Here is a 25414-nt window from a genome sequence, read left to right on the forward strand (position 1 = left end):
CGTGGATTCTCCATGCGGGTGGGCAGTCCTATGCCAGCACGTATGCAATTTTCATTTTTTTCTCGGTCACGTGCTGGCTAGACTCAACTGGCAATAGAAGAAAATAGCGAATAGCGGAGGAGTCTGGCCGGCACATGAGCGCAGTATATACATTGCAGTCATCCCGTCACATTACCCACCACCAGGGCTGTGGAGTCGGTAAGCCAAACCTGCGACTCCGACTCCTCAATTTCCCTTTCTCCGACTCCGACTCCCACACATATTGCTTATATTTAAGTGAAAAATTTATTGTAGTACAATGTGAACCTCAGACATTTAATCATTTCTATGATACAATAATCAAGACATTTAGATACAGAATATATATTGGTGTACTACCCGGTTTTCATTCTTTTTGGTACAGATACGATATGGATAGACAGATATGGATAAATGGATAGATAGAGCAGATTTCTAATCTGCTTTTGCTATTGAAAACATTATCTATGAGCTCAAAAACCTTTCAGGTGATGCAGTTTTTTAAAAAGATGATCAGCTTTTGCAGCTGAAAAACGTATCCTCAAAAAACACAGGAAAAACGCTGTGTGTGAATGTAGCCTTAGATCAGGAATAGAACAGCCATTTATAGGACATTTCATAACTTTCCCAAACTCCTATGAAAAAATATTCAGCACATCCTGCATTGAATTACTGTACCCAATTTATTATATATTTTAGGAGTCGGAGTCGCTCCATTTTATACCGACTCCAACTCCGACTCCACCAAAATGAGCTCCGACTCCACGACTCCGACTCCGACTCCACAGCCCTGCCCACCACATTGGTAAACACAGGGGAATAGTGACTGTGGGCTTGTGTGATTGCGGTAATGTATATTGATTAGATTTTGCTCTGTCCATCACTTTAATACAGTAGGAAGTGTCCTGCAATTCTTGATAGCAGTGTTTTTTCCTTCCTTTCTTGGCGACACTTTACACTGTATGACAGCACTTGGCCACCGGTTATCACAGAGGATTGTACCCTTGTAGATTATTTTTCAGCTCATCAGGTTTCCTGTTTAATTATCTTGTACCTGAACAGAAGGTGAAGTAAGGACAGGTCTGTCAGCGAGGCTGTGTACATGATGGGTGTCAGCAGACTTTTTTAAAAGCCAAATAAAGACCTCTTCAAACTGATGTAGGCCTTGTTCCGATATCTTCCCTTGCACTTAGGAAAAAAAAAAACTAGATCGATTTGTATTAGTGTGCTGCATCAGGTTTTCATTGGTGTTTGGTCAGTGTGTCCGTATTTGTCATCAGTGATTTTCCTGCATGCAAAAAATTAAAAAATGTATTTGTATATTTATGAGTAAAATGTAAATTGCTCTTTTATTTTATAAACTACTGACAACATGTTTGAATTTACAAGCACTAAATCAAAATAACAAAAAACTGCAGTGCTTGCAGACCTCAAATAATGCTAAGAAAACAAGTTCATAATCATTTAGAAATAACAATTGATTGAAACATTAGTTTTAACTCAGGAAGAGCTCAGAAATCAATATCTTGTGGAATAACCATGATTTTTAATCACGTGTCCTGGCATGCTTGCCACCAGTCTTTCACACTGCTTTTGGGTGACCTTATGCCACTCCTGGTACAAAAATGTAAACAGTTATTCTTTGTTTGATGGCCTGTGACTATCCATCTTCCTCTTGATTACATTCCAGAGGTTTTCAATGGGGTTCAGTTCTGGAGATTGGGCTGGCCATGACAGGGATTTGATGTGGTGGTCCTTCATCCACACATTGATTGACCTAGCTGTGTGGCATGGCGTATTGTCCTACTGGAAAAACAAGTCCTCAGAGTTGGGGAACATTGCCTGAGCAGAAGGAATCCACTGTTTTTCCAGGATAACCTTGTATGCGGTTTGATTCATACGTCCTTCGCAAAGACTAACCTGCCCAATTCCATCCTTGCTGAAGCATCCCCAGATCATCACCGATCCTCCACCAAATTTCAAAGTGGGTGCAAGACATTGTGGCTTGTACGCCTCTCCAGGTCTCCGTCTAACCATTAGACAACCAGGTGTTGGGCAAAGCTGAAAATTAGACTCATCAGAGAAGATTACCTTACTCCAGTCCTCTATGGTCCAATCCTTATGTTCTTTGGCAAACTTCAGCCTAGCTCTCCTTTGCTTCTCATTGATGTGAAAGGCTTTTTTCTAGCTTTACATGACTTGAGCCCTGCCTCTAGGAGCCTGTTACGAACTGTTCTTGCCGTGCACTTCACCCCAGCTGCCATTTGCCATTCCTTTTGTAGGTCACTTAATGTCATCCTGCGGTTGCTGAGTGACATTCGAATAAGATGACTGTCATCCCGGTCAGTGGATAGTTGTTTTCGCTCTCTGCCGGTCTGTAGCTTTGTTGTCCCCAATGTCTGCTGCTTGACCTTGTTGTAATTGACTGCCATCTTAGAAATTTTAAGGATGAAAGCAACATGACGCTCACTGTATCCCTCTGCTAGTAAAGCCAGTTGAGCCCTTCTTTTCCTCACTCAAGACTTTTCAACTCCTGTGGCATGGTTAAAAATTATTTTTTCGTTCCTATTACTTTTGAGATATTACTAGCACTTTTTTGCCATCCAGCTTGTCCTATTGCAAGAGGATTGTGAACACCACAGCAGGGTTTTTTTTTATACTTTGTTAAATAAGATTTGGTTCAGGTGATCACCTAATCAGAAGCACAGTAAGTAGAATGAGGTGTACTCTGATTGGAATTCAACTGACACTGGAATGGAATGGCTGTCAGACATGTAGAGTAGCTGATTTTTATAAAACTGTGCAGTGGTTTCTTAATTTTTGCCAGAGCTGTACAGATAAGTCTATGTCCCCCGGTAGTCATCTGATTAAGATAAAATGCTGTTTCGTCACCCCCCACAAATATGTGATAACTTGCTAATCACTGAGTGTCCCACTGCTAGGACCCAGAACCATCTAAGAATGCTAAGACCTAGAATGAGCCAAGAACAGGTATTGGTTGAATGAAATGGTGCCAAACTCAACACATTGACCCCAATTCAATGAGACTGTAATTTCGCCCACCTCCCTAACAAAGGGAGCGCTGGATTAAGATGCGCAAAATTCAATGAGACTTGAGCTCCCTCAATGAACTTGTTGTATCTTTCAACTGCCGTGCACCACCGCCAGAAATGTAAGCCAGCCAGGGATTGGGAAATATTTCATCCATGGCATAAAATATGAATATGTTGAGCTCGTGTGAACACACCCTGTTCTGTTTGAGTGTCGCCAACTTTTCTAAAAGGCAGAAATTAAAAAAAAAAAATGTTATTTTTTTGCTCAACTTTTGAGTTGCACATAACTTTTGCAACATTTTGAAGAGTTTTATCTTGTTCATTCTGTCATCGGAGGCTCCGTTTAGAAAAGTAAAAGCAGATTCTATGGGAAGAGTGCTGCTTACATTGAGTTAGGGTGTGTGCACATTTTGCGGATTCTGCTGCTGATCCGCAGCGGTTTTGGCCCTGCGGATCCGCAGCAGTTTTTGCTGCGGTGTACCGTACCTTTATTTTCAATGGACAACATAAATCACAGTGCACATGCTGCGGATTTTTCAGCGCGGATTTGCTGCGGCTTCAAATCCGCTGCAGTTTCACACCTGCTCCATTGTACAGGTGTCAAACCGCAGGCTAATCCGCAGATAAACCGCAGGTCTTTTGACCTGTGGATTTACCTGCAGATTTTGCGAAATCCGCACGGAAAATTCCTCAGCAGAATCCGCAACGTGTGCACACACCCTTAAGAATCAGGCAATCCGACAGAAAACCACAATATGAGTGCAAGCAGCAGGGCGGTGGAGTCGGTAAGCCAAACCTGCGACTCCGACTCCCACTCCTCAATTTCCTTTACACCGACTCCACGACTCCGACTCCCACATATATTGCTTATATTTAAGTGAAAAATGTATTGTAGTACAATATGAACATCAGACATTTAATCATTTCTATGATACAATAATCAAGATATTTAGATAGAACACAATATATATTTATTGGAATACAACTTTACAACACAAAAAACTGTAATAAATTGTAAATGTGTAATACACTATGTGGTATCGATTGCAATATATATCACTATGTAATAAACTATGTAAGTGGCAAAAAACAGTTTTCAACAAAAACATGCTAACTAACATTTGTGCAGACTATGAATTTGTTCTAAGAAATAGAATTGCCTCCATCAGATCCTCCTTCATAGATGACCTCAAATCTGACCTAATAATTTTATGGCTAGAGAACAACCTCCCTACACTAACGGGTTGGAGGCAAAGCCGTAACTACATGGGCAACATCTCTAACAATTTCCGGGTGTAAAGGAATTGCCTCTTAGACAGTCCGTTTTGATGAACGGTTGAATTTTTCTATTTCTTTGAGAGCAAGTGAAACATTTTGCTGAAATATGGTCAATCTGCTTGCTATAGGAGACGGAGTGATATCTTTTTCCTTGCGGCAACGCTTTTGCCTGCTCCATGTCATCCAAATACTTGTCAAAGTCAAACGCCTCATCTGATGAGGATGAAGATATGGCAGTAGTAGCACTGTCAGGACCCAAGTCCTCTTGCGTCTGGCAGTCCTCCTGTAGGCCATTCATCCTAACTGCTACCTCAGTCAGGGCTTCTTTTCCTTTAGTAAGCTGTTGATCATCAAGCAGTATACGATGACTTGGGTCCACATAAACAGCTGCCAGAAAAATTTTATTTTCCAATAGCCGTGTCTCTCTCCGTTTCATTGAAGCAGAAATGCCATCTGCGATTAAACCTCCTCTTTGGGACAGGCAAAATAGCAAGTTCTTCCACTCCCTTATGAAAATGCCAGGAGTTAAATCCTCAGGTTGTAATTTTTTAGTCACGGTAAATGGGTGATTAAGCAATTCCTTCAATTCAGCCACCTGTGTCTATTGACCTTCATTTAGAGTTCCCTGAAGGTTCGCCATATCTATAAGAAACTGTTTTAGTTCAAGCAATCGCTCAATCATTAAATAAGTGCTGCCCCATCTTGTGGCTTGTTCGACAATCGCCCATTTCCCAGATGGAATCAAATTTAGGGGTTCTGGCAGCAATAACCAATTTCCTCACTTTTCCAATCAGATTTCCAGCATGTCCCTCTTGCAGACTATCTCTTATTGCCAGTTGCAGCGTGTGCACAACTTGCTCCAGCTCGGAGCCCAGGAATCGGATCCTGTGCAGGGCAGGCACCCCTCCCCCTCATCTCTCTGGTGAAGATGGCAGAAGACAGGACAGAGGAGGGGAGATTGCCCCCTGCAGTCTGGAGCAGGTGCAGGATGGGAGCACTGCAGCATACAAGTGAGTTTTGATAGGTGCGTGCCCCTGCGGCCATGATTCACACACAGCGTTTTTTCAGATCCGTTTTTTTGCAGTAAAATGCAGTGACTCTGGGCATCCCAGCAAAGTCAATGGGTTTCAAGATATGACATTCAGACACATTGTTTTGTGAGGATCCGTTTTTGGGCTGAATGAGCATGTCAGTTTGTGCGGCGTTTTTCTAATCTGCTTTTGCTGTTGAAAACATTATCTATGAGCTCAAATACCTTTCCGGTGATGCAGTTTTTTAAAAAGCTGATCTGCTTTTGCAGCTGAAAAACGTACCCTCAAAAAATGCAGCAAAAACGCTGTGTGTGAATGTAGCCTTAGATCAGGAATAGAACAGCCATTCATAGGACATTTCATAACTTTCCCAAAAGATATTCTGCATTGAACTACTGTACCCAATTTATTATATATTTTAGGAGTCGGTCCATTTTACACAGACTCCAACTCCACCAAAATGATCACCGACTCCACAGCCCTGGCAAGCAGGCTATAATATAATAGAGTGTGTGTGTGTGTATAAATATATCGTTTGTTTCTATTTTTTAATCTAACTATCAAAAAAACCAACTCGCCTTTTCCATGTTTTCGCAAAAAAAAAAAAAATCTGACACTATAATGTCGAGGGGCTTATCAATAGATACACCTGAATTCCATATTTCAGTGCTTCACACCAAAGCATCAGCAGAGCCTCTGACATGTGGCTAAAGCGTGGTGTGCCCCATGCCAAATGTGTAGAAGTTTGGAATTTTTTTATTTTTTTTTTTTACATGAATAACAGATAGTAAAGATGGATGAAAATTGAGTCCAACACACCGACAAAAAAAACTGACCTGAAACCATCTTAAGGCTGTGTTCAAATGCTGCGGGGTTTTTCTTCTGCAGGCAAAACCTGCTCACTTGGCAGTAAAGAAACTTCTTAAAAAAAACAGTTTTTGCTGTTATTTTGCTGTATTTTTCATGATCCCAAAATGCTTCCCTTCCACAACAGAAGCATGAACAATGCAAGGTGTTAGGCCACCAATACAAGACATATGTGACAACATTTTTGGAAAAAGAGGCAATTCACTCAACTTATTTAGTGGACAAAGATTTTTAGTTCTAAATAAATAGTGACTATTCTGAATAAAAAAAAAAAAGTTCATAAAAAATACATAATTACACGTGTAGTATCAGTCGGGGGAGGTGAATTCGTCTGGAATAGTTTACAGAAAACATTGTCAGTTAATATTGTAGGATGGCCATTGTTTCCTTTTACACATTGATCAGGGCCATTGAGTTCCCATGTACTGCTCGATTTCACACACTGGTAAGACAATGTTTAATTTTACACATTGGTCGGGCATTGAGATGGTCAGGCACTGTTTACTTTAACACATATCAGTAATTTAAACTACGCCTTACGCCATTCTCAGGCGAGGAGACCAAGACATTTTGGTATAAACGTGAGAAAATCGCAAAAATAAATGGGTTTTTCACTTGCTGCTGTATCTGCTTTTTTTCCACTAAAAACCTCATAGCTTCTGCCCATAGTATAAAATGCAGCTTTTCAATTTGCATAAAAAATGCAGCAAAAAAACGCAACGTGTGACCATCGCCTAACACAACATTTTTTGGGATCCATTTAAAACTGATGGCTTTAGTTTTTCATTCATGTTTTTAACATCTCCTCATAGACTTGATTGACCGATTCAGATCACCAAAAACAGATTTTTTTTTTTTTCATTTTTTTTTTTTTATAGTCTTGGAAAATGTAAAGCAATTTCCTTCCTTGTGTTGGATCCGACCTTCATCTGTTTTGTCAGTTTTTACCATCATTGTGGCATCACTTTATCATATACCACAAGAGAATTAAATCTGGCTGTTTCCTGAGCTTCTCTTAGCAAATGATCACAAAAAATGGACAGTATGGGGGTGCAATCTACATGCGGTACATTATTTTATACTTTTATTTATTTTTTACTGACCCACTCACTTGATTGGGCAAGTTCTGTCAGCAAAACGAATCAAAGTAAGAAATTTCTCCCCTCTTTTTTATTTATTTTTTTTTAATGTGGAACAGTCAACAAAAACAGCCCCCAAACACATGAATAATCCTATAGAATATAATGTACAGAATGCTGTCAGTATCCCGCAACACAGAAGTGGGAATAAAGCCTAATGTGGTCCTAATTTTACATCGCGCTCAGTTTTTGTTTTCTCCAGACCTGGCGTTGTCAGCTACTCAGATGTCACTTCTGTCACAGTCACAACTTGGCTCTGCCCTTAGTAGGAAAAATGAAAAAAAATTCAGGAGGAATCATTGAGTCCTAACCCTACAGATTAAAAAGGAGAGATTTTTCCTTGCAATTTTTTTTAAAGCCAAATCATCATTAGTATCTTATTATTGTCCGATAGGAGTGGGATCATCAGTGGAAAATGACATGGTGACCCTAATATTTCTTTAACGTAAGCCACGTATGTTGAATGTTATCGATGCAACTTTCGACTGAGCTTTTAACTTTGGGAAAGTTTTCCCAACCCGTAGATAAGCAGCCGGAGCTGTCGTACAGGTGCTTCCTTCTACTCCAGTAAACATGTCAGAAAATGCCATTTATTTTAAGGGATTTTCATTATTAAAATCTAAACTGAAAATGGACAGTGACGTGTGAACACAGCCGCGTAGTAATTTATTAGGATATTGCCGCTCACTATATTGCCAGTGACTGAGTGAAAAAATGGTGGAAAGGCAGTGGTTGTGAGTTTGCTACCAAGCTGGCACATAGGGCCCAAATCATTATTGTATTTGCACCTTTTTTTGGCTAATTTTTGTGTTTTCTGCCAGGTTATAAATTGGACCTATTTGTTTTATTTTATATGTGATTTATCTACTTTCAGTTCATTGAGAGATGTAGGACATGTAGCTATTCGACACGTGACCAGAAGTATACAAGAAATTTGGTGGCGAGCGCTCGATCTAGCTGAATGTAATCCTAACAGTGTGTACGTTACACACAGTTGTGATTCAGCATGCTACAACAGTGCTTTAATGAAGAAGACCCCTTCAATGTTGATTTTCCCACGTTATGGACATGTCTGTTTAAGTAAATCCTTATATTCCACGTAACGTAAATCCGGTGGATCTTTTGTTGAATTTCTTTTACGCAGGTGTTCCTCCTGGAATTAAACGAATACATTAACAGTCTCCTAGTCAATGCGGTTTGTCCCTATTAAGGCTGACCTTGTCAGCAGCAATTGTATGTAGTCACACGATGTGGCAACATGCCTCGTTGAAAATTGGGAATGGTAACCCCTAGTTGCTGTTTTCTTCATGTAATCCCAGGAATGGCACAATGCTGACTTTTTCAAAGAGCTGATGCTTATCACTATTTCATGGGGAATACACATCTGGTGTTAAAAGCAGATTTTTGCAACAAGTAGATTTTTATTTTTTTCCCTTCTATCCTCTGTAGGATCTGGTGCAGGAATTATGTCCGTAAAGCCGGTGTCGCCCGTCCGACATTCACAGGCGTCCCACACATGACCCAAACTCCTCAATCTCCTATACGACTATGAGGCTATTGAGTTTGGATCAGGAAATCTGCAGCCGCTCCAGACACCGTGAGCCAAGTGAATGTTGGACGTGTGAACCCGTGAGTTTTACTCCAGGATCAGATGAAGCTATGTGCTTCTTCCCAGTATTACAACATTCTTCAGATTTTGCAGCATGTTCCATCAGGCTCTGCCATGATCCTCAGAGCGTAAAGCGTTAATGCAGCCTGTGTACTGGATAGAGGAGGGCGGCATTTATGAATAATTTACCAAGTGCGCGCTCATAACTAATGAACACTTTTATTTTCATTGCAGAATGATTCTGAAGTAACATAATAGGATAATAGAGTCACTACTTATTTTTAGCCATGATTTGCCTCTGGTGAACGGCTGCATGAAATGCAGCATGGTTTACTCTTCACTTTGTTTTCTCTTTTATTTTCAGTAAAAAAAAAAGAAGAAAAATTATTGAAAAAGGAAAATGTATTGAACAAATGACTTTGCAGCAAAAATTATGTAAACAGTTGAGCCCTAAATGCTCATCTATAGTAGAGCCCCCTGAGGGAGGAAACGTCATACGGTGCCACTGCTTTGTGTTATCTTTCCTATATACAGTAATGGTGTTGTGTATACACCAATCAGCCATTTTCTTTCTTTTTTTTGTATTTGTTTCCTTTGTTTTATCATTCCTCCCACTTTTCCTATTTTCTTTCGTTATAGCCATTTCTGCCCAATTTTTTATTATCTTTATGGCATTTACCATATGGTTAAATTAAATTTTGATGTTTTGAAAGATCAGGCTTTTATTGACACGGCAATGCTCCTATGCATCTTTTTAATTTCTCTATTCTTGGGGGGGTTGTTTAAATTAAATTTATTTAAGTTTTTACAAACTTATTCATTTTTTTAAGTCCCCTTTGGGTGAACCTGTGATTGTTTGATTTCTTCTTCTACATATTACAATATTATCTTATTGCAGTATATAGTTAGAATAACATTCTCCTATGAAACCCAGCCACAGGGATGGCTTCACAGGAGGATTAAGATACAGCCAACGGAGCCTTTAGCAGACCCCGGCTGTGAGTTTTCAGCACCCAGCAGGCCATTTTAGTGTATTTTACCCTATTAGGGGGCCATCACTATATAGGTGAGGTAATTTTAAGGTTGTGACTGATTGGTCCATGTATATGGTGTTTTACGATTACTTTATATGCCTGCATGTTTAGTTAGCCAAAAACTCAGATATTGATAAAATTCAGGAAGTCCGGGTCTTGGCCCCCCTATAAATTGAAGTGTCACATTTGATATCTTTTAACATTAATTGACACTTTTATTCATTTTCTTCTAGTAAATTGTCTTCATTGACTTTATTAGGAAAGTATTTTTCAGTCTGTGTAAAGAATGCAAACAACGTAACAGTCCGGTGGACATGAGAGTTGCCGCAGAGAAAAACCCTACCTGCCAATTACAGAAGCAGACGGCTCTTCTCCTCCCCAAGGTCGTGAAGGAAAAGCCGTGTAGGTTGGGACTGTTGACTCGGCAAGATTTTCTGCTGTTCTCTAGGATGGAGTTGGTGTGTAATTGTGAAGTAAAATATATAATTTTACAAAAGCTTTATTTCTGTGTCTCAGCAGGGGGAGAATCGATCATGACTGCAGCATTTTCCGTGAAGGACACAGGTTTTTCCATTTTGATTGTCAGATTCTTGCTGCATTTTGCTTTAAAATTACCTTCCTTTTTCCAGTTGCCCTTGTTTTACAGATACAGTTGAAACCAGAAGTTTAAATACTCTATATAAAAAGACAAATATATACATGTTTTTCTCAATATTTGACATGAAATCAGAGTAAACCTTTCCCGTTTTTGGTCAGGTAGGATTACCATAATTATTAATATTTGCCAAATGCCAGAATAATGAGAGAGAATGTTTTAAGGCATTTTTATTACTGCAAAGTCAAAAGTTTACATCCATTTCATTAGTATTTCGTACCATTGCCCTTAAACTGAATGACTTGGGTGAAACTTTTGGGATATCCTTCCACAAGCTTCACACAATAGTTGGTCGGAATTTGGGCCTATTCCTCCTGACAAAACTGGTGTAACGGATCCAGGTTTGTAGGTTGCCTTGCTCACCCCTGCCTTTTCAGCTTTGCCCATACATTTTCAATAGGATTGAGATCAGGGCTTTGTGATGGCCACTCCAAAACACTGACTTTATCCTTAAGCCACTTTGTTACCATTTTGGCAGTATGCTTCAGGTCAATGTCCATTTGGAAGACCCAATTCCGCCCAAGCTTTAGCTTCCTGGCTGATGTCTTGAGATTTTGCTTCAGTATTTCCACACAAAATCTTCTTTTCTCATTATGCTATCTATTTTGTGAAGTGCACCAGTCCCTACAGCAAAACAACCCCACAACATGATGCCGCCACCCCTGTGTTTCACAGTTGGGATGGTGTTCGTAGGCTGCCAAGCTTCTCCTTTTTTCCTCTAACTGTAACGATGGTCATTATGCCCAAACGGTTCATATCAGACCGCAGGACATTTCTCCAGAAATAAAGGTCTTGTTTCCTTTGTGCATTTGCAAACATTAATCTGGCTTTGTTTCTTTTGAAGTAATGGCTGCTTCCTGGCAGAGTTGCCTTTCAGCCCATGTTGATACAGTAGTTTCACTGAGGATATTGACACAATCTTAGCAGCTTCTGCCACTTCTTCACAAGGTCTTTTGCTTTTGTCCTACGGTTGATATGCACATGTCGGACCAAAGCACGTTCATCTCTGGGACACAACCCAACTCCTTTCTGAGCAATATGATGGCTGGACATTCCCATCTTGTTTGTACATGTGTATAATTGTTTGTACAGATGAACGAGGCACCTTCAGGTACCCAAGAATGAGCCAGACTTGTGTAAGTTCCCAATTCTCTTCCTGATAATTTGGCTGATTTCTTTAGACTTTCCCATGATGCTACAAAAAGGAGCAGTGTGTTTCAGGTGTGCATTAAAATACATCCACAGGTGTGTCTCTAATTAACTCAGATGTTCCCCAAACACATGACACCATCATGTGGACAGTCCAGAATTGTTTAAAGGCATAGTAATCTTAGTGTATGTAAACTTTTGACTTTGCAGTAAGTAATAAAAATGCCTTAAAACCTTCTCTTGTGCGCTCTCTTTCTTTCTTTCTTTCTTTCTTTCTCACACTCTCTCTCTCTCAATATTCTGGCATTTGGCAAATATTAATAATTATGATAATCCTAATTGATCTAAAATGGGAAAGGTTTATTATGAATTTGTCAGCTATTGAGAAGGACATGCTGATGTGTCTTTGTATATTGTGTATGTAAACTTCTGATTTCAACTGTATCTGTAAAACAAGGGCAATTGGAAAAAGGAAGGTCATTTCAAAGCAAAATGCAGCAAGAACCTGACAATCAAAATGAAAAAACCTGTCTCATTCACAGAAAATGCTGCAGTCATGATTGATCCTCAGTAGGTGGTTGAAATTAGTACATGGTCACTGTGTGGTGGCACATTGGCAACACCACTGTCCGAAATGAATATACACCAAGAGTTGACTTTTTATCAATTACCTCCAGATGATGCGGTTATTGTTAGTCATTGAATAGTCATTGTTTTTTGTTTTTTTTTGTGGTGTCTCCATTACTTGTTATGATGTATGATTGTTTTTTTGTTTTGCACACCATGTGTTGCCTTCTATAGTTCTTTATGGATTACTGATGTGTTGACTGTGTGCTGCATATTTTGATGACATGGAATAATAAAAGAACAAGATACTGTACAATTTAGATATGATGGAAAAGAATGTTGTTGGGTTTTTTTGTTACAAATTGGTGAGACACCAAAAATTCCTAGCAATTAAAGGGGTTTTCTTACGGTGTATTATGAGAAGGGGCTGTGCAGTCATGGAGATTGCCAGTTTGTTCCAGCGGCCCTGTCTCGCTCCTCTCTCCCGGTCTACAAGTAGAGGAAACTTTGCGTCTACAGCATAGCAAAAACACAAAGATGCTGAGGTTGGCCAAAAGCCAGAGACTGAGTCAACTCCAGAGCAGCAGGAGAGACCTGTATAGCATAGAGCCATGTTCTCCTGGACTAGGTATTCGGTCCCTCTGAGAGTGCAGTTTGCTGCAGTCTCAATCTATTTATATAATTGCCTTGTAATGTTTTCATTTCCTGTTCTGTCCAGATGTCACCATATCCCAGAATACCAAGCAGAGCAAGTTCACTGACCGCCATATTGGGACACCTAAGTGATGGGTGTCTCAATATGTAAACTGCTGCTGGTACCAACCTATTGCGCGGTACCACCAGCGGAACACACTGTGTGACTGTGTACCGAGCATACCACATCTCCTGGGCAGGGGAGGAAGCAGAAGACAATACTGACATTACAGCAGGGGATCACAGAGGATTCATTTTGTGAGGTAAAATGTTTCACTGACTGTTTTTAAACAGTATTTTACCTCACAAAATGTATCCTCTGTGATCTCCTGCTGTAATGTCAGTGTTGTCTTTTGCTTCCTCCCCTGCCCAGGAGCTGTGGTATGTTCTTTACACGGTCAGACACAGGGGTGACCGAGACAGACCACAGGGGGGAGACGGCTCAAAAGGGACAGCACTGCAAGGAGAGAGACAGCAGACAAGGGGGATAGCACATGGGGTAGACAGGTCAAAAGAAGAGAGCAAAGACAGGAGAAGTCAGCACATGGGGAAAGAGAGTGGATAGGTGGGTGAGCACATGGAGGGGAGAGATTCTCAAGGCTGCAAAGCCTGCCCCTATCGTGACATTACCGCCCTCCTGATGCTATGGCATCGGGCCTCCATCTAGTAAGACTAATAATCCTTCTGTTCTTGAAAGTATGGGATGCTTTGCAAAATTCCTTGTTTTTATAAGCATTTTACAATTTTTTTTTTCTCTCATTTATGACCTTGAGACAAAGCCCTTTAAGAAGTGAAATGATTAAGGGTCTGTATGTACTCATTATGGCAGCTGTATGTCAGTGCTGTTTTTTTCTCAGGCGGCCCAGGCACTGCTCCAGCAGACTGTCTTCCAAATTTGGCTGTGAATTCAGCACTAATGGCCGGAAATCAGAAGAACAGTGCATCTCGTCCTGACAGTAAAATATAAGGTCGTATCACTCGCTGTAAAGGTTCCAGAAAGATCCTCTCCAGCAGACAGATGCTAAAGGGACCAATAAGGCATTCTTTATCCTACCGTACTTTAAGAGTCAATGTAATGATTCGGTTTTTCATATTTATTGGTGATGTTCACTTATAGCATCAATTTCAAGGCCTATAAGGAATGGTGCCCATATTTGAACCCATTTGCATAATTTTAGATGCTTTCCTACGTGAATGAGACGTCAAGGCTCATTCTGACCTCCATGGGCCACCGTTGTGAGCCAGTAACTGCACAGTTTGAGCAGCCATTGGCCCCCCATAGTTTGGAGTTTTATTAATGCATCCAAATACATCGTGTTGGCACACGTCTATTGGGATGGCTCTTTAAAGGGTCAAATTTGACTTTCAACATTACTTCCAATAAGTAGAAAAGTAGAATCTGTTCTTCCACTGTGAAAAAGCCGTTTGCATGTTTTTTTTTGGCGTAACATAATCTGTATTTAAAAAAAAAAAATCTTGCAATTTTCACATTGAGCACCGAAGGTTTTTTAGGCTCTAATTTCCAGTTTAAGGAAATAACACATGTACATAGCCACACAAGGTCAAACCCTGACCCTTTCTTTTGTATTGAAGCATCTAATGAGTGCGAACAAATGTCATTGTGAGGGGAGCCAGGGTCAGCTGTGACATCGTCTATTGTAAATGGTGGATCCTGTGTTATCAGCCATGTGTGGAGGTGTTACCTGTCATTACAATCCTGCCTCTGATGGTAAGAGCCTGCTGAAAATTTTCCTGAAATGGTAGAAAAGTCTTAAAAACCTCCAGTGTAAAAATCGCAGGAATTACAAATTTTGTGGTTTGTTGTTTTTTTTTAATACGATTTGTGATATAAATAAAAAATGATCATTTAAAAAAAAATACTTTTATCATACTAGAAGTAACATTACCGCTTACAGATGGGAGTTAGCCGCTGCCAGACATCTCCATACAGATTAGATTTCCATAAAAATAGCAGGTTCGATGGACCATTCGTCTAATACCTGCGGCCAGCAGTGGACAACCCACCCACGTATTATATAGACTGCCACGTATTAGTAAGTAATGCTTCGTTTCCTGGAAAACAAACCATTTCACTGACACTAAGCCATCAGGGGTTGCTAAATGATGGGACCTCAGCACCTAACAATTATAACTGTGTTTCTGGGTCAAAATGGATTATGTGAATGGTCCACCCTGTGCTATTTTACAAGGTTAATTAGACATATTATGTTAAGATGGTCTTATTTTCTATTTTTCTTTTCCTGCAGATCCCCAACAAAGCCAGGAACATTCAATCTGCAGGTACGTAGCGCTACTAAATATGTGTATGTATATAAAATTTGTCACCAGAATGGTATCTATTATGTATTTGGATGACCTATACATCTCTATAGCTTTGTGTAAAGTGACCTTCCACCCCAGCCTCACAATTACTAATGCATGGACAACCATCTCTGGTGCCCTTTGGATCACCGCTGCCACCGCTCCCAGAACCCAAGAATACTTTATCTGTTTCCAAAATAGCCAGTGCAGTTTAAGTATGTGTAAACTGAGTGGAAACTCTTCAACACCGCATCAAAAATCATCAAAAACTTGGAGATTCTGCTCAGTTTCTATTCTGCAAAGAAAACTCTGCAGAAAAGACCCTTTGAGTACATAGCCACAAAAAAAGGAACCCCTGTGTTAAGTCTGCCGCACACCTCCGCCACCCCACCAAATGCTGTGGGATAGACTGGTGCTGACGATGTCAACTTTTAAAGGGACAGGGAAGGAGTGGTTCAGACTTGCCATAGCACTTCCCATTTTTAAGTGCCATTTTTGGACACAAAAGTCTGTCCCTGAACATGGGAATGGTAACAATGGTGATCAAAAGAAGAGAGCGATGCACACAGTGTCACGACTGCCCTGAATACCCCTTGTAAGTGGAAAGTCAGGTGACAGCATATACAGCTGGTGAAATAAGTATTGAACTTATCAATAGAAGTGAGAGAAGCCGGCTGAGTCTTGTATTTGTAAAGGTGCTCTTGACATGAAATTCTCACCAGATGTCTGTAACAACCCATCCAGTCCACACAGGCAAAGAAATCAAACCTTAGATTTCCATAAATTAAGTTATGTGTGATAATGAAATATGACACCGGAAAAAAGTATTTAACACATGAAAAAAGAGAGGTGCAAAAAGCAACGGAAAGTCATGACACTAGTTGAAATCTATTTCAGCTGGTTCAACTGATGTCTATAAAAAGGTGTCTCATTACCAAACAGAAAAACATCTCATGATGGAAAAAAGCAGTAAGCTGCCTCAAGACCATCGCAACCTTATTGTTGCAAAACAATACTGATGGCATTGGATACATAAGAATTTCTAAACTACTGAAAGTTCCTGTGAGTACTGTTGGGGCCATAATCCGGAAGTGGAAAGAACATAATTTTACCATAATGCGACCACGACCAGGTGCTCCCTGCAAAATTTCATAAGGGAGGAGTGAAAAGAATTATCAAAAGAGTTGTCCAAGGGCCAATGACCACCTGTGGAGAGCTACAGAAAGTCCTAGCATCAGCAAGTACAATTATTTCATAGAAAACAATAAGTATTGCACTCAACTTCCATGGCTTAATGCATGCTCACTACACAACTACACTACAGTTTACTCAACAACATTTAGACAAACCTGTGAGATACTGGGAGAATATAGTCTTGTAAGATGAGAAAAAAATTGAACTCTTTGGATGCAATAATATACCTCATGTTTAGAGGCCAAAAGGCACTGCATATCACCCCGTAACACCATACAAACAGTGAAGGTTCAGGTGGGAATATCATGAAGTGGGGCTGTTTATCAGCATACAGCACTGGCAAACTTCATATAATTGAAGGAAGGATGAATGGACAAATGTACCGAGAGATTCTTGATAAACATCTACTGCCTTCTACCCGGATGATGAAGATGAAGCAAGTTTGGATATTTCAGCGAGACGGTGATCCCAAACACACAGCCAAGGAATCTCTCAATTGGTTTCAGGGAAAATAAAGCTGCTACAATGGCCCAGCTAATCACCGGACCTGAATCCAATTGAAAATGTATGGAAGGAACTAAAGTTCAGAGTTGATAGGAGTTCACGGGACCTTCAGGATGTGAAGAGTGTTTGTGTGGAAGAGTGAGCCAAAATCACACCTGAGCAATGCATGCGACTAGTTTCTCCATGCAGGAGACATCTTGAAGCTGTCATCAAAAACAAAGGCTTTTGTACAAAGTATTAATTAAATTTCAGTAAATGTGTTAAATACTTTTTCTCTTTCGTTTTTCATTATTACACGTGTTAATTTATGGACATGTATGGTTTGATTTCTTTGCTTGTATGGATTGGATGGGTTGTTACCGATATCTAGTGAGAATTTCATGTCAAGAACACCTTTACAAATACTACAAGACCCAGTCTGCTTATCTCACTTCTATTGATTGAAGCACAGGAGTCTAGTCTGGACATGGTCCTATGCAAATCACATACATGTGGTCACGTGACCACCCCTTCCCATGGGGCATACAGGGAATGTCATACAGTCTTGCATGCTGCACACATTTCGGCAGTCTGGGATCACTTAGAATCATTGCAGATTTTTCTTGAGACTGAACAGCCCATCCGAGATGGCCTGAAATGTGTAATGTTGGTGAATATGCTGATCCCATCCCATTTGTCCCATGATGGCAGATGAAATGGCAAAGAAGGATCTGTCGTGATGGATATTATCATAAACAATTCTTTGTTCTGTGGGGAAACAAGAAATTAACCAAGGGTTTGTTTAGTACAAGTGTCTGACAATGTCTATTAACAGAGTCTGCCGTAGGGATGGCACCAAGTAACATTAGATATCTACGCCGACGGCTATGTAACTGTGTACACCTCATTCATATAAATGCTTTATTGCATCTGAGTGAAGCAACTTTGCAATGAAAATAAAAATCCGTCACTGGTTTGTGTGTTCAGCTCCTATGCAGATCTGTGTGTCTCCATGATTACTAACTACATACAAACCCCCGCAGTCTGATCCAGTAGGCGTACTCGTGTCTATCAGTCTTCTACTTCTTACGTCTGTAGATTTTCTAGGATGAAAAGTAGTAGTAGACTTTATCAGCAAGTGCTTAGTCCTGGGTTGGAAAAATAAACTGTAGCATTAAAATGCTGATCTTGGTTTGGATTTCTCGCCAAGGCTGCTTTTCTATTACTGTAGACACTTATGTGGTTATGTAGCTGAGTGTGTTACCACTTCCTTCTGTGATAAATGGTAAATTCACATCTACTATACTGCCTCTTGCAAAGGGAGAGACTTTACTTAAAAAGTGATGCGTTGCTATATTTTTTATATTTAGTGTTGGCTTCATTCCTTAGGTGGGTTTTAGCTGTACTGTAGTACAGCCAGCAATTGCCTTTTTCTGGCTCGCATTTACTTGCCTGTTGGGGCACCTCTGCTGCGTGCTTTTTCTGGGGCAGACTCCGCCTGTTTGCGTCTTCTGAGGACGCTTCCACCTGATTGCCTTTTCTGGGGTCGCCTATGCCGCTTGCCTTTTCTGGGGCTGCATCTTCATGCCCCTCCAGGCCCCTGAATGGTGATTGACACTGTGATTGAGATCCGATGTGTTCAGTTCGAGGTGATGTCCTTAACATATTCTTGGTGCTGTAGAGGTAAAATATGAGTTTTTGATCTATAGGTACCATCCTGCATGTGACTAGTACACACCAACAGCAGAAAACATACTGTAATGTACCCTGAAAGATGCCAGCTACATATGATGCAAGCTCCAGAATCCAGCCAAGCTCATGACTGATGATTTAGGACTGCAGTGGGGTAACCGATAATTGCAGATCCTTAATTTATGCCTACAGCAAATCTATAATTTACTGGGTATGATTGTCTTTGTTGAACTGACGCTCATATATCAGGGTATTGCCTAAACGGCAGCATCCTGTGATTTAACATATACTGTAGAAAAATGTTCTGATCATGAATTTACTAAATAAATCAGTCTAATTTAGGCTGGCACCAGTGGATCAGGAGTGGGCTTTAGAAAACATGTAATCGTCATTACGTGGTTATATTACTGCATTTAAAGAGCAGCGTAATGTAGGGACAGATACCCTGATTCCTGTAATTTGTCACTTACCAGACTGTACGTTTGCTGTTTCAATAAAAACAATGTTTTATCAGCAGGAGATTATCACTGGAGGACTAGGTTTTTCGTGCTTCCTAGTCTAGTCCTGTCCCCACAACTGATTAGCAGCAGTATTCTGTCAATATACCGAGGTTGGGGACTCCTGACATAAGAATATAGTATTAGTTATAATTCCATAATATTTATTATTACTAAGAGAAGTCCAAAGTTATTAAAGTTTGTGGTTCCTAAAGAGATTTTGGAGGTCATTCTGATTCCGCACCTGCCTCTCAATGTCCGTTCCCCTTTGGAAATCCACGTGTCCCTGTAATCTTTGTAGCAGGCAGTGCTTAGTCAGGACGGTGATCTTGCCAGGAGGAGAATGGCTCCCAGGTTTGTCCCTGAGGGAGTGTTGGTGACCCAGATCAATTTGATGCCAAATCACAGGAGGTAAATCATATTCCACTCTGTGGGAGGGTGTCAGCTCATCTAAAGAAGGAGCATATTCCATACAGGCATTTATCTTCCATGGCTTACTGCGTATTCCTCTATAGATGGGAAAATAGGAATATATTCAGGCAAAAAGTAACTATTACTGTTGTGGGCACTATTTATTTCATATCCTGTTTTATGGTTTCATAATTTGTGAAATATTGGCATTTCTTGTTGGCCACTAGATATCAGCACGAAATACTTCACACAAGAACTCTCGCCTCTTTGATTCTTATAGGGCAAGAGTTAAACCCCCTGGACATATTAGATGGTTGACGAGGCCCCCTGTACATATTAGATGGTTGACGAGGCTTCGGCCATCTCAGCCGAGCCTCCCAAACACAGGAACGCTCACTTAGCCAAGCGCTTGTATTCTCTGTGCATTGTTCTCCTGATTAGCCGCCGGCCACCGTGTCAGTCGTTGGCTAATTTGGAGAACAATGTGATCTACAGTCCAATCAACATCTCTCCCAACCATCCGATGATCAGTGCCCCCATACACATTAGATGATATTAGCAGCTTTATTTGTTGTGTTTGGAGGCCTTTAAATGGTACAGACCCCTACTGAGGGGCTTTTTTTTCCCCCTTTTCTTTGTGGGTTTTTGTTTTTATGTACATATTATGGGCTCAAAACTTTTTTTCAATTTGTGCTTCATTTGAGAATATTTTCTTTGGTTTCCATGCTCATTGCTAGCTGATGAATAAGTAAACTGGCAATCTGTCAGTGAGCTTATTCTGGCAGAGTTTGTAACTATATAAAATTTGCCTTTTACTGAGCTCATCCTTGCTGATTTTATGTTCAGCTCAGCTTTGATCTGGTCTATTGTTATAAATCACTTGAGAGGAGTTTAGAAAGATTCAACAAGCTCACTGACAGATTCTCCGTCTTCAGCAATACAGTGCGACACACAGGCTTCAAAAGGCAAGTGATACAAAACATTTTTATGAAAGTGTATTGTAAAATGATTTTTAGCCCGAAATACATGCAATTAAACAAAGGAGGAAAACATATCCCCACCAAAATTGTCCATATCCTTTTAAAGGAATATTTTTACAATGTTAATGGAGGAACACTGGGACTCTAAATCAGAGCACACTTTTCTAAGTGGAGTTAAAGTTGTGAAGCCACCAAGTTTACAGGGGACACAGAAATTACATGTACAGAAAACGCTGTGTTAACCAGACTCCTCCTCATGCTGCTGTCTGGCGGTAAGGCAACTGGCTGCAGCACGAGCCTCCCCTACTCCCTGCAGTGAGACACCAGCTACGTAAAGCCCTTCATAGCTCAGATACAGGCTATATGGAGAAGGCTGGTGATGCCATTGTCAGGCTTGTGTTACTGGCTCTCTAGTCCAGTGAGGGGTGGTGAACAGTTTTTAAGATCTGACCTTAGAAAGCAAATACAGAGAGATACAAAAGGATATAATCAGGCGTACTGTAATGTGTGTGGTGCTGGATAACGGCGAGTCAATATTCCTACAGACAACCTTGGTACCAATGTTGTATCAGCAAACTGCACATTCAGTTCACCTTCGAGCCATAGATGACAAGAAGAAATGTGCTGCCATGTGTACAGCCGCTGTTCTACCTAAAACTAAGGCCAACATTTCTCACTGTCCTTTTCCTATGTTAAATCACATTGATACCAGTCCCCCGATTCAGCAGAATAAAGAGAGTGCTGGCCTCAGAGTGTCAGCGATCCTGAAAAACCCTTGTTCCTGGATTAACAAAGACCTACAATGATCACCGGAGATCTGCGCCTCATTAGTGGGCATGCCAGGATCAGATCCTCATACATCGATGGACCAACACAATGGCTGGGTTCAGACAGCGTATTTCACAGTCTTTATACGGACCATAGTGCCCGTACCGAACTCGAGTCTCGTGACCAAGTCTTCCATCCATATGTTAGCAGGCTATAGGGTTCAGGTTCAGAGACCCGCAGTCAGTCCAGACATCATGGTCTATATACGGACCATAGAATAAGTCTGTCAGAACACAGCCTTAGGATTACGTTTCCAATAGGTTGGCACTGGGTTTCCTTAGTAATGTGTGAGATTTTATAATCCTTTTTCTTCGGCTGATGTTTATTGTCTATCGTGGGCTTTCATCTGTCTGTTAGATTTGAGGTTTACAGCACACAAAAATGCCTTATTTTGGATACTGATAGACCATGTACTCTTTTGGCCAACAGCTGTTTGTCCCAACTTCCACATTAACAGGCATGTTTGACTTGGTGGAGCGTCCAAGTGTTTCAGTATGATCTAAGGGGGGAACGTTTCTCTTTGTGGAGAGTGACAAGCCACCCCTGGCTTGTCAGAGTGAGGAGACTTTTGTGCCACACATGCTCCTCTTGGAATTAAAAATTCAAATTGCCTATTCAGAGAGGAAGAGGACTAAAAACTATAGCGCCACCTATTGGACGCAACAACCCTAAAGGTCAATATCAACAGACTTACCATATTACTTAAGATAAAAGCCAAGCCAGAATCTCAATTTGCAGACACTGTGTTTCGGTGTGTTTCCCCTTGTCATTTGCGAAGTATAAAATCTGATTTTGCTAGGTGCGAGGCATCTGACTGGCATCCAAGGAGTAAGGCTATGTGCCCACGTTGCTTTTTTGAAGCAAAATATTCCTGAGCGGAAACGCACACCCTCTTCCCAGGAAAACGCATGCGTTTTTGAGGCTTTTGAGCGTTTTAGCATGCATTTTCCTATGCGTTTTTGCAATACAATTGTATGTATGCGGAAATGCACGCATTTTCGCAAAATTAATGAACATGCTGCGTTTTTTTTCCGCTTAGCGTTTCTGTAGCGGAAAAACACGCACCATTAGCACAACGTGTGCGGATTCAATTATGATTACATGGGATGCTTTTCTTAAGCGTTTCCGAGGCAGAAACCCTTGTCTAAAAGCGCTGCGGAAACGCTTAAAAAAAGCAACGTGGGCACACAGCCTTACGCTTATCAGGCCAATAGGAAGGAATGGAAGACCACTGCCCTCTGCTTATCTCCCGGGGGATCAGGTTTTTTAATTAAACACAATCTTTTTCTCCCCTGACATCATTTTAGAGCCAGATGGCCCCTGTATACATCAGATTGTTAGACGGTTCTTGCATAAATCCTGCCATAGACTTGACAGTTTCCTGGTAGATGCCACTGGTTTTGGTGGGAGCTGATGACAGTCTCATGTGCATGGAAGCTGCTCAGTAGTTCTTCATCTTGTGAAATTGAGGTGGATGGCAAGTTAGTGGATGATGAGTTGGACATGTTGTATTTTAACTTGCTATGGCATCAATTAAGGCTGAAGTTTGTGATGCACTTACTTTACAGATTCAACGCCAGTCCTCTATTGTTAGTTTTGTGTGCCTTGTATGCACTGATGTAACAGCTGATGCCATGCAGTGGAGGCCCACAATACCCACAGAGGTGGATCAAGCTTAAAGGGAATCTGTCATCCATATTTAGTGATATCATGTAAAGATATCACCCAATTGTGCGTCCCATAAGGATTCTATTAGGGTTTTTTATCCCCCCCCCGACCCCGCACCTTTGATGCCTAAATACCTTTTATATCTTGTTGGGGATGTATGCAAATCACCGCTGTCCGGTCCAATGGGCGTGGCTTAGTCAACCTTCCGCCCCCCCCCCCCCCGGCTTGCTGCACGTAATCTTCATCTGTGAGTATCACAGATAACGCTGGTTTCAGCTCTTGCACATTGTAAGGCCACCGGCGCCTGCGCAGTATGCTTTGCCCACCTGTGGGCGAAGCATATAATCGCTACTGCGCATGCGCCGGTATTTTCCAGCGTGGTCTATGCCCCGGAAGTCTTCACATGCAGGACACACTTCCGGGGCATAGACCAAGTCTATATATGCATCTGGCTATAGCCAGGATGGCCTGTAGATGACCAATTAACCGTCCAAATAATTTTGTGTTTGGCAGCCTTAGACGCTTGCAGCTCAGCCAGTTGGACGCACTGCATTGTAAAAAGTTTGAGACTTTACAATATATCTAAACTATACGGTATATTTTAATACCCAAAACCAAAAAGAAATTGCCAGGATTAAAGTAAATGCAAAGAGTAAAATTATTTTTTTATAGAATGTGTAGTAAGCAGACATATGTATCCAACATCACAGACACACAGTTATATTGGTGGGTGAGCCAACAATGAAGACCCAAGAGGAGACCGGGGTACCAGTATCTATTCATTCGCTTATGCAAAGCAGTATATGCAGAAGATAATACACACATATTACAGATGACTAATAAAAGACAATAATATTAAGCATACAGTATACTGTATAATGACAATATAATTCAGACTGGAGTGCCAGACGTAGTAGTTCCCTCTAGATTAAATCACATAAGATGTAAATGGTGCATATAAAATAGTAGAAGTTTACATGAATTCCACTATTGCTACATGCATGAACATTTGAGGTACGCCTTGTGGTTTTTGATTAGTTTGTGAGCCCGTTTGCAGTCTACGTGCAGAGAGAGATGAGCCTTTAGTACACAGTCCCATTTAAGGCTGTGTTCACATGTCTAGTTATGATACATTAGAATAGATCCAGCAGACATCGGTTAGGAAAAACATTTTGCTGACACAACTTTTTAGTTCATTATTCAATAACTGATCTCTGCCGGTTTTGTTAACGCGGTATCTGTTATCGTCTGTTTCTAATTGAGGCGGGCAAGAAAATCCTTCTTGTTGTCGGGATCCATTAGAAATAGATGGCAACGGGATCAGGGGAAATAACGATTGGCCTTGTTGGATTTCAACAAGCCGGTTAACAATTACCCCAAGTGGTGAGAAGGTGCTCGATACCTCGGCAGAGTTTATTCCAACTCTGGACTAAAATAAAGGTGTATGCTCTGAAGTTTGGGTAAGGTCGGGGGTCACACTTGCGAGAAACTTGCACGAGTCTCGCATCTCAATACCTGGCACTGCCGCCGGCACTCGAGAGCGGAGCGTGAGGCTCCATGTATTTCTATGCAGCTGAGCGTTCCGGTCCGAGTGCCTGCGGCAATGCCAAGTATTGAGATGCGAGACTCTTGAGAGTTTCTCGCATGTGTGACCCCGGCCTAATGCCTACTTACGGCAGAGTGTGGAGAGAAGACTGCTAAAACCTGAATGGTCGGCTATGACCCCTAGGACACCCATATATTCTGAGAAAAAGGGAGACTGAAGCTGGTGTAGGATTATGTGATCTTCTAGGCTTTCCACACCGCTGTGCAAGGAACTGCAGTATGGACCCAGAGAAATCCTATGAAATGCTGTACAAGCTCTGGTCCCCATCAATCCCAATACTGATTATCCACAATACCAATGGCAAAGTAGAACTAAAGCAAACCAGCAGTGCTCTATAAATGATAACCTGTGCTCTTTGGTCAGCTCTGCGGCTAATGATTTGGCTGCTGCGGTCACATACCTGTCTGGCCAGAACAGAAGTGTGGAGACCAGCGGAGAACGCAAACGTTGGAATAGGAGTGGGGGGGATTGGGAAGTTGAGTCTGACTTATATAATTTGAGAGCATTCTGCATGACAAAAATACATACGATGGGTGGACAATTGGCAACTTTTCTTCCAGCAATTATTTTGTGACCCTGCTTTCACAGTCATGGTCTTCATCAACTTTTGAGCTGAACTGAGTTCTTCTACTCATGTAAT

The 25414-nt window shown here is 41.0% G+C and overlaps 1 protein-coding gene across 1 annotated transcript in view; it reads left to right on the plus strand.

Moving 5' to 3' along the window:
• Positions 1-25414, plus strand: part of WDR44 (WD repeat domain 44) — a 121909-nt gene that overhangs the window by 21875 nt on the left and 74620 nt on the right. The window contains exon 2 of the mRNA XM_073543479.1: positions 15361-15394. Coding sequence (XP_073399580.1) covers positions 15361-15394 — 34 coding nt within the window. The remainder of the gene's footprint in view (positions 1-15360; positions 15395-25414) is intronic.

This window comes from Dendrobates tinctorius, unplaced genomic scaffold, assembly GCF_039654945.1.
Source record: "Dendrobates tinctorius isolate UK_male_01 unplaced genomic scaffold, ASM3965494v1 ptg000133l, whole genome shotgun sequence".
Lineage (NCBI taxonomy): Eukaryota > Metazoa > Chordata > Amphibia > Anura > Dendrobatidae > Dendrobates > Dendrobates tinctorius.